This window comes from Microtus pennsylvanicus, chromosome 8 (genome assembly GCF_037038515.1).
Source record: "Microtus pennsylvanicus isolate mMicPen1 chromosome 8, mMicPen1.hap1, whole genome shotgun sequence".
Taxonomy (NCBI): Eukaryota; Metazoa; Chordata; class Mammalia; order Rodentia; family Cricetidae; genus Microtus; species Microtus pennsylvanicus.
This window is the reverse complement of record NC_134586.1, coordinates 22,678,828-22,694,866: the sequence shown is the minus strand read 5'-3', so window position 1 is coordinate 22,694,866 and position 16,039 is coordinate 22,678,828. Positions and strand designations below refer to the sequence as shown.

Genomic DNA, 16,039 nt, shown 5'->3' with positions numbered 1-16,039 from the left:
CGGACTGGTTAGGCTATCAGGAAAGCTCAGCCACCCTGGGGGAAAGGCAAGGATAGCAGCTTCCAGGTCCAGCCACACAGGCTTAGAAGACTTTCCATGCTTCTGAACGCACAGTGCCAGGGCTGGCCCAGCTAAAACATACAGGGGTATCTTTCTGGTTTTGTTTTATTGCCTTCTTGATGCCTCTGCGGGCTGGGCTGCTGGGGAGATCCGCTACAAGGAGCAGCTTTCCCAAGATTGTGCGCCAGGCCTCTTCTTGCTGGCTGTGATTTTTCCATATGATTAGCGGGGAGCTCTGGGGACTCCGGAGTCCTAAGTTGGCCCCCTGGGACTAACTTGGGCTTTCTCACTAATTATCTCCCAAGGCAGTTTACAGCTGGTCAGATGCACTCAAGTGTTTTAGTGACACAAGGCAGCAGAGGTTGACATCTATGTAAGGGGGAGGGGCTAGTTAAGGACGTTGTGTTTGAATGCTGTCAGAAGGTCCCCTTCCTGCTCTAGATGAAGTCCTGTAGGAATTCTGCTCCCAAGGATTGAGAATAGGTGACCCCTTCAGATGGCCTCTAATCCACCTTCAGTGGCCCTCTCAAGGAGGTGGGATGATGGCTAGCCTTCCTCCTGGCCCTGTCAACACCGGATGTTCCTTTAAATCCCCATAGCTATGGACTGTTTCCATTTGGACTGTTTTCTCATGAGGCCCAGATTCAGACCACACCAGAGTCTTACGAGTGGATTCTGCCCTGTAGCCTGACACAGAGATAGCGGTGGTTGACCCTTACGCATTTTCCCACCCGTGTGAACTCTGAGAATCCGCGTTTCATATTTTCTGACACACGGTCGTCTCTGTGACAGGCAGGTAAAGCTCCCCGATGCTGGCTCCTGAAAGATTCAAACGCCCAACCACAGTGCCTGTCCTTGTCCCCTAGCTTTTCTCCCGGCCCCATTGTGTCCTTTAGATGAAGCTTCCCTGAGGCCCTCCCTCGCTAGAAGGCTCACTCAAATGCTCACTGTGGCCACAGGGCTTCCCAAGGTGGGGAACCCAAGTGATTTAGGGGCCTATCAAATAGATTTGAACTGTTTATTGAAAATGCCTCTTATTTATGATGGTGCACGGCCCTAAAAGCCTAGTGCAGGCTGCTTTAAAGAAACCAAACTAATAAATAATCGCCAAGCCCTGATTTGCCAGTGGAGAGAAAGAGGGCTGCTCATTCCTAGCTGGAGTGAAGAGCTCTGAGAACACCAGATTCCTTTTCTATTTTTTTTTTCCCAGAGAACATAGAGGAAATTCCTGTAGGGACCAAGAGATCTGAGCATAGTCAGTTCAAAAGGGATTATAAAAGGAAATTAAAGACACGTGTCTCTCCTTACCTCATCCTAATCCTCCTCCACACACAGTTGCAAGATAAACATTCCAAAATTTTAGACCCTCGGGTCTCATTCATTACTTATTTTTAGGTGACATTTGTTTCAATTTTCTCCCCAAAACGATTTGAAAGAGAGGGGTTGAGGGTTAGTTACCTTTGAATTGAATGCTGCAGGCATGCTGGCCAGGGGCTCAAGTTCCTTTCTTTTTTTTTTTTTTTAAGAGAAAAATCTGTTGTGTGAAGGTTTTTCTTCCTTTTCTCCACCCCCCTGTCTTTTTCCTCCCTTCTGCCCCCCTTTTCTTTCCCCTTTCCCCCTCTCTTTCCTTCTCCTTCCTTTTTCTCCTCCCCTTTCCTCTCCAATATCTGTGCCTCGCCTTAGTCTCTTTTTATTTGAACACTGGACACAAACAGACACTATGGACAGCTTCTATATATGCCACTATGTGTAGTAGGAGGCCATTTGTTTGTTCCTGGCTGCTCAGCCCCAAATAATCACAGAGAAACTACATTATTTAAACCACTGCTTGGCCAATGACTCTAGCATATTCCTAGCAAGCTTTTACATATTAAATCAACCCATTTCTATTATTTTATATTTTACCACGTGATTTGTGGCCTACCAGCAAGGTTCCATTCGGTGTCTGTCTCTGGCGGGGGCTACATGGCTTCTCACTGACTTTGCCTCCTTTCTCCCAGCATTTAGTTTAGTTTTCCCCACCTAGCTCTACTCTACCCTATCAGGCCAAGCCAGTTTCTGTATAACCAATGGAATTCACAGCATACAGAGGGGAATCCTACATCAATTATACCTGGTTTCAGTTATTTTAGCACACCAGCTCTGAAGGCAGATCCATGGTTTTCCCCTCCTCCCAGTCTGTGTGTATGTAAAAGGAGGTATAGAGAGAACATGGAGGGGGAATGTGGTATACTTCTCAATTATTCTTATAATAAAATTAAACATTATATTTTGAGATAAGATTTCTCACTGATCCTGCAGCTCACTGATTTGCTAGACTGGCTGGCCAGTGAGTAGCTAGGATTCACCTGCCTGTACTAGGGTTCTTGAATCACAGCACCAAACTCAGCTTTTTGACATGGGTCCTGAGGTTCCAATCTCAGTTATGACAGAGACAGACATACAAGAAACGGCCTAGTGGGATGCATCCCTCAAAGACATACCTCCAGTGACCACCTACAACAAGGCCCACCCCATAATAGCCCATCCAGTATGAACTGATCCATGTATTACCCAGGGATAAAGTTTGTGCCCTCGAGATCCAGTCACCTCTTGATGGTTGGACTCAGCAGCCGGAGGATGCATCTTCAACACAAGAACCTTTGGGGGACCTACTATCTACAAACAGTAGCAAACCAGTATCTCAGGACTTCTTGCTCTCATAATTGCACCTCACCTGCATTTGTCATATCGAGTATGTTTGGAGCACATTCCATTAAGATGTTGTAAGCCTCCATGACTTAGCATGCTCCCAGAGCTGTTTTACAGATGTTTGGTAGGCAGCCTTCTGGTTGGGGATTCAGAGTTCTGGAATGTGTCCTCTGGGTGCTGTTGCTATTCTCTGTAGGCTTCACGTCTTCCTGGGAGTTGAGGGGTATGAGACTAAGAAGAGACTTTAGGAACAAATGATGTCAAAGGTAAAGATTTCTGTCTCATGGGTCATGTGACAGGAGTGTTAATTGTCAACTTGGCAGAATCTAGAGTCATCCAGGAGGCAAGCCTGTTGATCAAGACCACAATCTTGATTGTGGTCATTGAAATGTGAAGAGCCACTCACTGTGGGTGACACGATTCCCTGGATTGGACTTTGGACTGTAGAGCAGAGAACAGGAGTGGAGCAGCAGCATGCTCTTTGACTGGAAATGTGATGTGCTAGCTCTACTTCCCCGCCATGATGGACTGTGGACCCTTGAACTGTGCGTGAAAATAAACACTCTCTCCATTGAGTTGCTTTTGTCAGAATGTTCTGTCTGACAACAGGAAAAGAAACTAAAGCAGGTCACAATTTATTTACAGCTAATGGCTATCCAGGAAGAGGGAAGGAATTTGATAAGGACCAAGCTGATGTCTGTCTCCTCTCACTCAGGAGCACTGTTTCCTCATGCAAATAGATTTTCTGGAAGTACTCTCCTGTAATCATGTTTCTTCTCTCTACTATAACTCTTCTGCTTTGGTTTTCAGTCAGAGCCTTACTCACTATGGAGCCCTGGATGACCTGGAACTCACCATGTAGAGCAGACTGACCTCGATCGTATAGATTTGTTTGCCTCTGAGTGCTAGGATTAAAAATGTGTAATACTATGCACACATGTAATTTGTGTGCCCTGTATTTACTCAGTGACTCACCTCTCTCTGTCTCTTAGGTGAGACAAGTATTGCTGCCACCATATTTGAAAGAGAAGGAAAGAGATGGGCATGGTGGGTCGTACAGACCTAAAAGTTCAGTATGTAGGTGGCTGAAGTGGGGGATCATGAGTTTGATGCCATCCTAGACTATATCTTGAGTTCCAGGCCATCCTGAGCTAAAAAAGTGAGATCCTGTCCCCAAAAAACAAACAATAAAATACCAAATGCAGTTATGTCATAAACAAAGCCTTAAGCAACAAAAGACGTATAAAGGCAGACAAAACAACAACAACAAAAGAACAATACTATTCTCTATCCCAGTGAGTTTTCCTAGCAGCCCAATCCCCTCGACAGAGACCATGTCTTGGTAAAATGGAACAGACATTCTTGTGAGTCGTGTATATCTATTTGAGCCATCGTCCAGTTAACCTTCATGCAGTTCCTATTCATACCGATGGCTTGTGATAGCTCTGTCCCTAGATATCCTCTGGTTGTGTAGAGTTCTACAGAAGGTATCAGGGTCTGCAAGGCCTATATATGTTGGCAAGTGGTGGATAGAATTAACCGGACTAGCTTTAATATAAAATATTCAGCTTTAATAAGGGGAAGAAAAGGGGAACTTACAAAGCTAAAGTTCCAGCGAAGCACAGGAAAACAAAGAGAGAAAACAAGCGCACATCGATGGTTTTATAGGCTATTTGGGGCCCCGGGGGGGAACACACCCCACAAACAAGATGATTGGTTGAGATTCCCCATCATATATATTTTCTTAGTTGCTGTCCTATTGCTGGAGGAGATGCCATGGCCAAAGCAACTTATAAAGCAAAGCATTAGTTGGAAGCTTGCTTACAGTTTTAGAGTGTTAGTCCATGATCAATCATGGCAGGAAGCAGACAGGCATGGCACTGGAGCAGTAGCTGGAAGTTGGTTTGTTTTATTTTTGGTTTCTTTTTCCAAGACAGGGTTTCTCTGGTTAGCCTTGGCTGTCCTGGAACTCACTGTGTAGACCAGGCTGGCTCCAAACTCACAGAGACCCACCTGCCTCTGCCTCCTGAGGGCTGGGACTAAAGGCGTGCACCACCACCACCTGGTGATAACTGGGAGTTTTACATATGATCCACAGATGGCAGTCAGGAGAGAGAAAGAGAGACTGGGCCTAATGTGGGCCTTTGAGACCACAAAGCCCCCTCCCAGGGATGTATCACCTCCAACAAGGTCACATCTCCTATCCTTTCACAGTTTCACTGACTGGGGGCCACACATTCCAACACTGGAACCTATGGGGGCTATTGGCATTCAAACCACAGACATCAACCTGTTGGAGACAAATTATCCATATATTTTCCCTCTTTTTCTTTTCCACCACCCCATCTTACCATGTGTCCTCGCCAACTACCTGCTTCCCATCTTTTCACACTTGGAGATCATGGACAATTAGTGACAGGCAGGCATATTATTACTAAATTTTAAAGGGCAAAGATATAGGTAATTAATAGGGGAAGTTATCAAATCCATACAAGAAAACAGGGGGAGAAATGGCACCAACTCAAGACATCTGGAAAAACTTCTAGAAGGAGATTTAGCCTGAGTGTTGAAGAATGCAAGGACTTGTGCTTGAGGGGAAGGTCAGCGAAGGGCACATCAGAAGAGAGAGCAGGGTCACAGTTCAACTATTTCTATGCAGCCTGTATATACACAGATTGTATGCATCCTGCGTGTGGTCCTGGCACTGTGCTTTAAGCTCAGAATACTTTCATATTTACAATTCAACATGATGCAAGAGTAGTGTTGACCCTGAAGAGTACGGGCATGTGTAATAATTCTAATATTTAGGCCCACTCCACACACACTCCAAATTCATCTACTGAAATTCTGTCTTGATTAGGGTTTCTGTTGCATCACTGAAACAACCATGACCAAAAAGCAAGATGGGGAGGAAAGGGTTTATCAGACTTCCACATCACAGATTATCACCAAACGAAGTCAGAACAGGAGCTCAAGGAGTACAGGATCCTGGAGGCAGAAGCTGATACACTGGGCATAGAGGGCTGCTGCTTACTGGCTTGCTTATCATGGCCTCTTCAGCCTGCTTTCTTGTAGACCCCAGGATCATCAGCCCAGGGATGGGACCACATACAATGGGCTGGGCCCTCCCCATCAATCACTAATTAAGAAAATCCTGCCTTCTTCCTGATCTTATGGAGAAATTTTCCTGATTGAACTTCCTTCCTCTGAGATGACTTTAACTTGTGTCAAGTTGAAAAAAGGCCATCCAGTACAAATCATAATCGCCAAGGTGACAGTTTTAGGATATGGGACATTTGAGAAGAGATGATTTAGGTCATAAAGAAATGCCTTTATAAGTGAACTTATAAAAGAGGCCCCAGCAGATGACTAGCTCTCCCAGCAGTAAGGTGTGCTCTGTGGAGCATAAAGCAGGCCCTTCTGGGAGGAGATTAAGATGGAGAACTGAAGCATGCAAGGACTTGTAGATGAGGAGAGGGTCGGGAAAAGGAAGCAAGTCTAGCTTGATCTTGCCTTTTAAGCCTCCAGAATGGTAAGACAGTTTCTGGTTGTTCTGTACTCTAACTAGTTCATGATATTTTATTCAACAACACACATGGATTACCAATACTCTGTGCCCTCTTTGACAAAGTCACCCTTTTGTCAGTCTGTGGAGTCTCCACCAAACCATGCCACACGCTTCTCATGGGGGTCTGCCAGCATCTTCAGTCTCTAAAGGCACCAGAGGAGTTTTTTGCTGAATCTCCTCAGAGCGCTACTAAAGATGTTGACCAGCTTCTCTGCTGAGACATGACAGGATACATGTCCTGGGGCTGTGACATGTGGGTTTGAGACATAAGTCCAGCCATGTTTTTCTCCTTGCCTTCTTCAGTGACCTTTCTTGAGTGAACAATGAGGAGGTGTCCCAGCCTTCCCTAGATCTAACAGATAAATTCCTTTCTGGCAAAAATTAAGGAGGAGATAAAGAAACCAATTCAGAAGCCAAATCAACTGTAAGCCCTTTTTGGCATGAAACTTTCTTTGAGTAAAATTTTATGGAGATTATATACATAAAGGCTGGCTGATTTCCACTGGACCAACTAAGGGTGGGGGGCCTCAACTTCTTCCTGCTCAAATTCTTTTTTGTGAGGTTCAAAATGACTTCACTGTTGTGAGACAAAGGTCTTATGCACCTTTTACCCCATGTAACCTCAGGTTATCCAGCAGATGTCCCCCAGATGATTGTCCAGCTCTCATGTGCCAGAGAGGCAGATCACCTGGATTGTGCTCCAGAGTTGTGATTTGGGAGACAGTGACTCCTGTCAAGGTCAAAACTCTCACCTCTGGGCTTCTGAAAGGGCTCATCAGTTAAGAGCCCATATTGCTCTTGCAAAGAACTGCGCCCATATCATGTGGTTTACAACCTCCTGTTATTCCAAGGGATACGGTGTCCTCTCTGTCCTCAGAGGGTACCTGCACTGCATGCACGCACACACACATGCACACACACACACACACACACACACACACACACACACACACACAATTAAAGAAGAAGAAAAGCCCTCTCATCTCACTCTCATCCCCTTTCTCCTTCCCTTGCAGAGGTTCCGAAAACCGAGCAGACTTTTGAAGAGCGCTTGATCCTCAAAGCCTTCTTGCTGAAGTTTGTCAATGCCTATTCCCCCATCTTCTATGTGGCCTTTTTCAAGGGGAGGTGAGTATGACAGGGGCACCAGAAGCAATTTGCCCAATTCGCTACTGACTGGGTCCTCCATGATCAGGGCAAGTAGAGTCAGTCTGTCCCTGTTATCAGCTCCCATCCTCACCCTGCTCTTCCCTCCTGGCTGGGATTAACTATTATCCAACTGACTGTTGATGAAGAAGTGAATTAGCATCCCCAGACTCAAACATCTATGGCAGCTCCCCAAGAATTTGAGCCAAGACCCTGAAGGGAGACTCCTAGGAGGCACTGCCTTGGAGGCCAAGACAGAGAGGACTGCATGTTTAGCCAGAGGCTCCGCAGCTGCACAGTGAAGTTTGGTGCTGCCTGCCTGGAGTTGATACAGGCTTCACAGGTGAAGGGCGCTCTCCTTCACTGTCTGCCTCACTGCATATGCCAGCCACAAGCTCTGGGCACTCAGGACATTTGCAGTTCCAACCCTCTGGTGAAGAATTCCAGGGTTCCCACCGCCTCCTCGAATTTTATAACTCACTAGAATAACTCTCAAAATCCAAGAATGTGCAGTCTTATTACAGCAAAGCAGGAGTAACCTAAAACAGCTAACAGTAGCAGCTCACAGGCTGATGTCGCAGAGGGTCCTAATTCTGGAGCAGTCATGTCCTGGGAACCCACTACCCTCCAGGAACATCCATATGCTGCCATCAAGCTCACCCAAGTTCTCTTGACTTAGGCATACTTTATTCAGTCGTGGGATTATGCCATTGGATCAAACTCAGACTCTTGTCTTCTTCCCACACCAAAGGCAGATTGCTGTCCAATGGCTCAAAGTTCCAACTGAATGGTTGGTCCCTGACATCACCTCATTTTGAGTAATCCCACTAGCACGCGCACACACACACACACACACACACACACACACACACACACACACACATTAATGTTTTTAAAGACAGGGTTTCTCTGTAACAGCAGCTCTGGCTGTCCTGTCCTAGAACTTGCCTTGTATACCAAGATAGCCTCAAACTCAGTGATTCACCTGCCTCTGCCTCTGACTGTTGAGATTAAAGGCATGGGCGACACATCCCTCCGTACTCCCCTCCACACTAGCTTAAATTTAGACAACAGTCCCAAGAGACCATAATGAATAATAAAGATGTCCCATGACCATGGAAAGTCCAAGAATTTAGGGGCTTCTTCCAAGAACTGAGGACAAGGGGCAAGGCTTCTTTCTGTTTGATGATGATTTTTTTTTCTGAGACAGACTCTCACTGTGAAGCCTAGGCTATCCTCAAACTCATTATGTAGCTCAGGCTTGACTTCACTGGGTGGTCTGCTGACCTCAGACTCCCTAAGAGCTAGGGTCACAGTGCTCCTATTACACCACCAGTTAGAACTCTTTATTATGCAATAGATTTGTAAATTTGCTTCTAATAAACACTTATGTGTATGTGTGTGTGGCAGGTCAGGCTGCTTGGCTACTTGCAAGGAAATTTCCTATCAGACTTGCAGCAACTACGTCAGGTTGGTTTCCTTGGAGCCCAAAGTTTATACAGTACCACAAAGAATGTTCATTATCCATGTGTAAATGCTCTTTTGTAGACATTGAAGACATTTAGCTTGAAAGAAATTATAGTAGCAAAGATACTGCCCAAAATGATGAATCTATACTTTTTAAAGAAAATTAACACTTTTATTATTTTTATTGAGCTATGTAGTTTTCTCCACTCCCCTCCTTTTCTCCCCCCCCCTTTTACCCTCTCTCATGATTCCTACTCTCTCAATTTACTAAGGAGATCTTGTCTTTTTCTACTTCCCATGTAGATTAGATTCACATATGTCTCTCTTAGGATCTTCTTTGTTGTTTAGGTTCTTTGGGATTGTGAATTGTAAGCTGGTTTTTCTTTGTTTTATGTCTAAAAGCCACTTATGAGATTTCTGGGCCTAAATTACCCTCACTCGATGTGATGTTTTTCTAGATCCATTCATTTGCCCACAAATTTCAAGATGTCATTATTTTTTCCGCTGTGTAGTACTCCATTGTGTAAATGTACCACATCTCTTTTACCCATTCTTTGGTCAAGAGGCATTTAGGTTGTTTTCAGGTTCGGGCTATGACAAACAATGCTGCTATGAACATAGTTGAGCAAATTTCCTAGTGGTACAATTGAGCATCCTTTGGATGTATACCCAAAAGTGTTACTACTGGGTCTTGAGGAAAGTTGTTTCCTAATTTTCTAAGAAATTGCCATACTAACATCCAAAGGAGCTATACCAGCTTGCACTCCCACCAGCAATGGAGGAGTGTTTTCTGTACCCCACGTCTTCTCCAGTATAAACTGTCATCAGTGTTTTTGATCTTGGCCATTCTTATAGGTGTAAGATGGAATCTCAGAGTTGTTTTGATTTGCATTTCTCTGATGACCAAGGATGTTGAGCATCTTCTTAATTGTCTTTCAGCCATTTTAGATTCCTCTGCTGAGAGTTCTCCGTTTAGATCTATACCCTATTTTTTACTGGATTATTTGTTCTTTTGATGACCAATTTCTTGAGCTCTTTGTATATTATGGAGATCTGTCCAATGTGGAGTTAGTGAAGATCTTTTCCCTCTCTGTTTTGTCTCTTGACTCTGTCCTTTGCTTTCAGAAGCTTTTCAGTTTCAGGTGGTCCCACTTATTAATTGTTGCTCAGTGTCTGTGTTTTTGGGGTTATATTTAGAAAGTGTTCTCCTGTGCCAATGCATTCAAGTGTACTTTCCACTTCTATGAGGTTCAGTGTGTCTGGTTTTATGTTGAGGTCTTTGATCCATTTGGACTTGAGTTTTGCGCATGGTGATAGATATGGATCTATTTTCATTCTTCTACATGTTGGATAGCTCTATAAGACTTTACTGATATTTCTATCTAGATTTCATTGCCAAGGCAAATTGCATACACGTGGTATTGCAGACAGAATGGTCCCGACTCTTAGATTTGTGCTACACTGGAAGAATTAGTCTTGGCAACAGCGCTACTGCAGTCTGTGGTAAATGACACAATAAGAGATAAAGGAAAAATATTGGGGGACTGGACATGAAGTCCAACTGTACAGTACCTGCCTAGCACATGCTAATCTTAGGTTCAGTCCCCAGCATGGAAAAGAAAGAAGGGAGCGAAGGAAAGGGAAGGGAAGGGAAAAGAAAGGGCTAAGTTAGCAGAAACAGCAAGAAGACTTCACAGAAAACAATCTCAGCTGTATTGAATGGGTGAGTAGAGTTCCAAGCGGCTCACATTTGAAGGAAGGGGAGTCCTGATTGCCTGCCTGGCTCTGTGATTGGCTTCTGCCTCACTACTTCCATCACCTTCCCAGACTCCTCCTCCCTCAATAAAATACATTCTCTTCAGAAGAGGAATGAGGCAGGCTGCTTCCGTTCCTTTGAAATTTTTTCACTAAGAAGGCAAGTGCCTTCTTTTCTGAAGGAAAAGTACCTACACATTTGGTCAAGGACACCCCCAGTTTCCTGACAGATCATAAGCCCTTACCCAAGAACTGCAATCCAAATTCGGTCTTTGATACCAGTAGAGCGGAAAAGGCATAGAGAACTCTCTCTCTCTCTCTCTCTCTCTCTCTCTCTCTCTCTCTCTCTCACACACACACACACACACACACACACACACACACACACACTCGCACACCATCCCAACCTCTCACACTGCATTCACCTTATGAATTATGAATTATGCCCGGCTCTCCCGCTATGCCCAGAAACCTGGCTGCACTGAGAACAGGACCATAAGTCTTACAGATATTTGTTACCATACAATGGTGTAAACTCCTGTCCTTGTGTGATTTGGGACACAACCCCAAGCCAGTTCATTCAAAGAGGACATTCAGTAACAGCTGTTTCCTGCAGAGGGCAAATGTTCCAGTGGCCTTGTTTCCTCTGATGTTACTTACACGTCTTTCTTCCAGGTTTGTGGGCAGACCTGGAAGCTACGTCTATGTGTTCGACGGCTACCGCATGGAAGAGGCAAGTACAGTCGCTGCCATTCATGCCTGGCCAGCAGTTTGCGGGTTGCCCCATGCTTAGCCCCGTTCTTACCCCATCACGGTGTTGCTCATTTCTCTAGCACCCATGTGGTCTGACGGCTCCTGTCTCTCTGCTCTCCCTCCTGCAGTGTGCTCCGGGAGGCTGTCTCATGGAGCTGTGCATCCAGCTCAGCATCATCATGCTGGGGAAGCAGCTGATCCAGAACAATATCTTTGAGATTGGCGTCCCGTACGTAATGACCATTCCGCTATCCCTTCTGGAGAAGCGCCAGGCTTTCAGCACAGTTGGCACAGTCTTTCCCCTTTGCGTACAGCTTGGTCATTCACTCCCCTTCCTGTGAGCCAGTAGCTGTCTTCTAACGCACTGTGTTTCCCAGTCCAAGTTCAGATGTCTGAGCTCAGAGTAAATGGCTACTTATTCAAATACACATAGAAGTGAAGGGCAGAGCTGAGAGATAATCCAGGCCTCAGAGTGTATAAAGTTTTTGATGTATTTCTCCTCCCGTTGAGTAAGTAGGGCAGTTCTCGGGGGAGGATGAATAGGAAAGTCTGACGAAGTCATTTAAGAAACTCTGACAACAAAAGATGGGCTTCAAGACCTTAAGAGGGGAGGCATGAATACCCCTGAGGTTTTACGTATAGTTTAAAGATTTAAATGGGCATGAAACCTTACTGACAGCTACTAAAATGGGAACCAAACAAAACAAGTAAACAAGCAAAAATCCTTGTCCAAAAATGTATATTCTCTGTCTTTCCCTTCTAGCCCCTTGGATTTTCCTTTCCTTGTTTTGTGTGTATATATGTGTATATGTCTGTCTGTATGTATGTATATGTTGTGTGTGTGTTTGTATGTGCAAGTGTACATGTGTATGAATGTATATGGAGGTCAGGGGAAACCTGTTTCTCAGAGGCTCTCCACCTTGCTTTTTGAGACAGGGTCTCTTTCTGGCCCAGACTTCCCTAATAGGGGAGGGTGGCTTGCCGGCAGGCGGTAGGAATCTGCCTATCTCTTCTTTCCCAGTGCTGTTGGTGGAAGCTCCCACACTTGCCTTTTCATGCTGAATCTGGGAATTGAACTCTGGTCCTCATATTTTAGCAGATGAGCCCAACCCTCCTTTCTTGTCCTCTGTGATTTTAAAGAGGAATCAGTTTCAGGGCTATTTTTAGCAAGCCCAGCATCACTTTGCTGGGGAGTGCCAGAGGTAAGCAGAGTTAACTCTAATGGACTGAGCTAGGTGTCTTGAACACTTACAAAACAGACCATTCTCTTGCAGGATACCGTGTTCGTGCAGTGGTCAGACAGTCCTCACAGGGTAGTTGAAGATCCCATGAGTCTGTCTTCATGCTGGAATTTTATCATGTACTTTCTGCTTTCAAGAAAACTTCCAGGAAAGAAGGGCTTTTTAATTTTTCTATGCAACCAAATTTGTATATTTACTGCCCAAGATTATGATGATTATTCTTCTTCCTTTTATCTCCTCCTCTTTTTCCTCCTCTTCCTCTTCCTCCTCCTCCCCCTCTTCTTCTTTCTTCTTGAGACAGGGTTTCTCTGTGTAGCCCTGGCTGGTCTGGAACTAGCTCTGTAGACCAGGCTGACTTTGAACTCATACATATCTGCCTTCTTTTGCCTCCCGAGTGCTGGCATTAAAGGCATGAGCCACCACATTCACTCTGCTCTTACCTGAAGCACCTCATGACCCAGAGGTGCTACTGATGGCGGAGTTAAGTCTCCAAGATGGCATTTCCCCAGTCAAAGCCTTTGGGGCTTGAAGGGAGATGCCAGTTACGGAAGCTAGACACAAACCATAGTCATCTGAGAAGAGGAAACCTCAATTGAGAAAATGCCTCCATAAGATCAGGCTGTCTGCCATCCTGTAGGGCATATTCTTAATTAGTGATTGATGGAAAAGGGCCCAGTGCCTTGTAGGTGATGGCATCTTTGGCCTGGTGGTCCTGGTTTCTATAAGAAAGCAGGCTGCACAAGTCATGATAAGCAAGCCAGTAAGTAGCACCCCTCCATGGCCTCTACATCAGCTCCTGTATCAAGGTTCCTGTGATATTTGAGTTCCTGTCCTGACTTCCTTTGATGATGAACAGTGCTATGGAAGTGTGACTCAAATAAACTCTTCCTTCTCGGACTTGCTTTTTGGTCATGATGTTTTGTCACAGTGATAAATGTCCTAACTAAGACAACCATTACATTTCATTAGGTACATTCAAGCAGTTTACTGCTGACATGCTGGGTCAACCTTGTGTGGCACTTTTAAGTTCTTTTCCTAGAGGAGAAAGTGGGGGGAACATCAGTGTCTGAGTGTTGCACCCCACCTCTCTTCTTAGGCAAGCTTCCAGTTATCAGTAAGACTAGCAAGCTTGATACATTTGGGTCTTGAAGTTGTATTCTCTATTTTCTAACAGTTATTCAGTGATAGTCTATTAAAGCTAACGAACCAGATGTATTTTGTTCTGTAGGCACACAATGTTTTAGAGACAGCGTTTGTTGTGGACCAACATTCAGAGTACATACAGATGATGCTAAAGCCACATCTGGTCCCTTTGAAGCTATGCAACCAAGTTCTCCAGCACAGCTGCCAATCACAGTCTTCATGTCAGTCAAACATCTGGAGAAGACACCTGTCTTTCAAGGACTTTACTGTTCTCTTGTGGATAGAACTGTAGACAGCCTGTAGGCAGGAGATGCCTTTCTTTCCATCCCTGGACATCTTATCTACCACTTAGCACATTATTTCTGGATTCAGAAGCCTTCAATAATTTAAGAGCGACACCAGCCCAGGCATATGTGTGGCAGTGTGCTGGCATGTTCTCTGTCCATCAGCTTCCTGACAGATGAAAACAACACATTCTGGCTTGTGCTGAAAATTTAGCTTGCTTGTTTATGCTTTTTGCATATGTGTTTAAAAGTGTGCCGTAGTTTAATCAATCGCAACTGCATACTAAGTCACAAGGCTCCATGCCAGTCCCTTCCCTCGGCCTCGCTGTCTATGTCTCTTGATGGATGTAGCGTCACTATAGTCATCTGTGAAGTAGGTGCCTCGCAAGCCTGGGGCTGCACGAACCTCTCTCCTGCTGAGTGAAGCTGGTCTCTGCATATTTCACATGTAAGCCACACAGATTTGAAGCATGCTTCATCGTTTCAGCCAGAGGTACTGGGGACTGAACTCAGGGTTCCATGTATGTCCGGCAAACACCCTGCTGTTGACTGGGGTTTCTGTCCCACCAGGTCCTGTAGCTATTAAGTCCCAAAGAAACACACAGAGGCCTACATTAATCATAAACCGATTGGCCCAGTAGCTCAGGCTTCTTATTAACTAATTCTTATAACTTACATCAGCCCAAAATTCTTGTCTGTGTTAGCCACATGGCTCAGTACCTTATTTGGTGAGGCAGTCACATCTTGCTTCCTCTGCATCTGGGTCACAACTGGAGACTGTGCTTCTCTCTTCCCAGCATTCCCGTTGCCCCGCCTATACTTCCTGCCTGGCTACTGGCCAATCAGCATTTTATTAAAAATAATACAAGTTACAGGATAAATGACCATTGTCCCACAGCACCCTGCTGAGTTATGCTGGAGCCCTCTCGTTCTAGTTCCCAGCCTGCTAAAAGATACACATAGTCACCTGGCATGATTATGTGGGCAACTTCAAGAATGTGAGCCAGAGATTCTGCCACCATGCCCAGCGTTCTTGATCATCCTACAGGCTGCGTTTTGAACTTGGTCAGATGAAATCTCTATGTTGATGATCAATAATACATCTTTGACTTACCACTCAAGATCATACTTGGTAAGACTCAAATCAGAATCCAAACTCCTGGCAGTGTCCTCATATAGGGTGTAGGTGGGAAACATGAGGTAAGCAGGTGTTAAGAGGAATCTTTCCTAGTCAAAAGAAAAAGTCAGTGGAGTCTGACAGCGAGGGAGGAATCATGGGAGCTAAACATTATGCCCAGTGGTGTTCAGTTCCTTCTGTGGAGCAGAAATATAATGCCCAACAGATCTGGGCTTGTGTCAAGACTGTGTCTCATACTCAAGGCGTGACCTTCAGAAAGATACCGTACAAAGATTTACCTTCGGTATGATGTGTAATAAAAATAGCATGGAATAAATGCTTGGCTGTCTAGAAAATGTGGACACCAGAAGAAGGAAGAACCATTTTAGGGGGTTCTAGATAGCTGAATTATCACTGGGTGTCACGGACTTTCGTGTCTTTTGAGTTCACAAATGTGACTGGTAGGTCCTGGCTCAGAAATGCTTCCTTTCTCCTCTGTCCTCAGCCTGAGGGCTTTTGGGTCAGAACTTAACCAGTTCTCACCTCCACAGTCTATGCCCAGCTTCCCCCAGAATCTGACAGGCAAGATGTATCATTGAAAAACCGAAAAATGTGATTGGGACAGACACTTGTGAGGGAGAAGCCAGGTGGTTTCGTGCATTGTTACCTGGAGTGACGCTCACAGACAGATCCTTCCCAGAAAGTTGCACGCATGGTGAGTGTCATGACAGGACATGGCATGACACAGCTGTTCATTTGCGGTGTCCAATAGTGGGGTTTCTCTCACCTGAGATTGGTTCTCCTTTCCAATAGG

At 45.0% G+C, this 16,039-nt stretch overlaps 1 protein-coding gene across 2 annotated transcripts in view; it reads left to right on the top strand.

The window, feature by feature from the left end:
* Positions 1-16,039, top strand: part of Ano2 (anoctamin 2) — a 362,201-nt gene that overhangs the window by 305,564 nt on the left and 40,598 nt on the right. For both annotated transcript variants that reach the window (XM_075981962.1, XM_075981963.1), the window contains 3 exons: positions 7,336-7,447; positions 11,363-11,420; positions 11,569-11,669. In XM_075981962.1, coding sequence (XP_075838077.1) covers positions 7,336-7,447; positions 11,363-11,420; positions 11,569-11,669 — 271 coding nt within the window. The remainder of the gene's footprint in view (positions 1-7,335; positions 7,448-11,362; positions 11,421-11,568; positions 11,670-16,039) is intronic.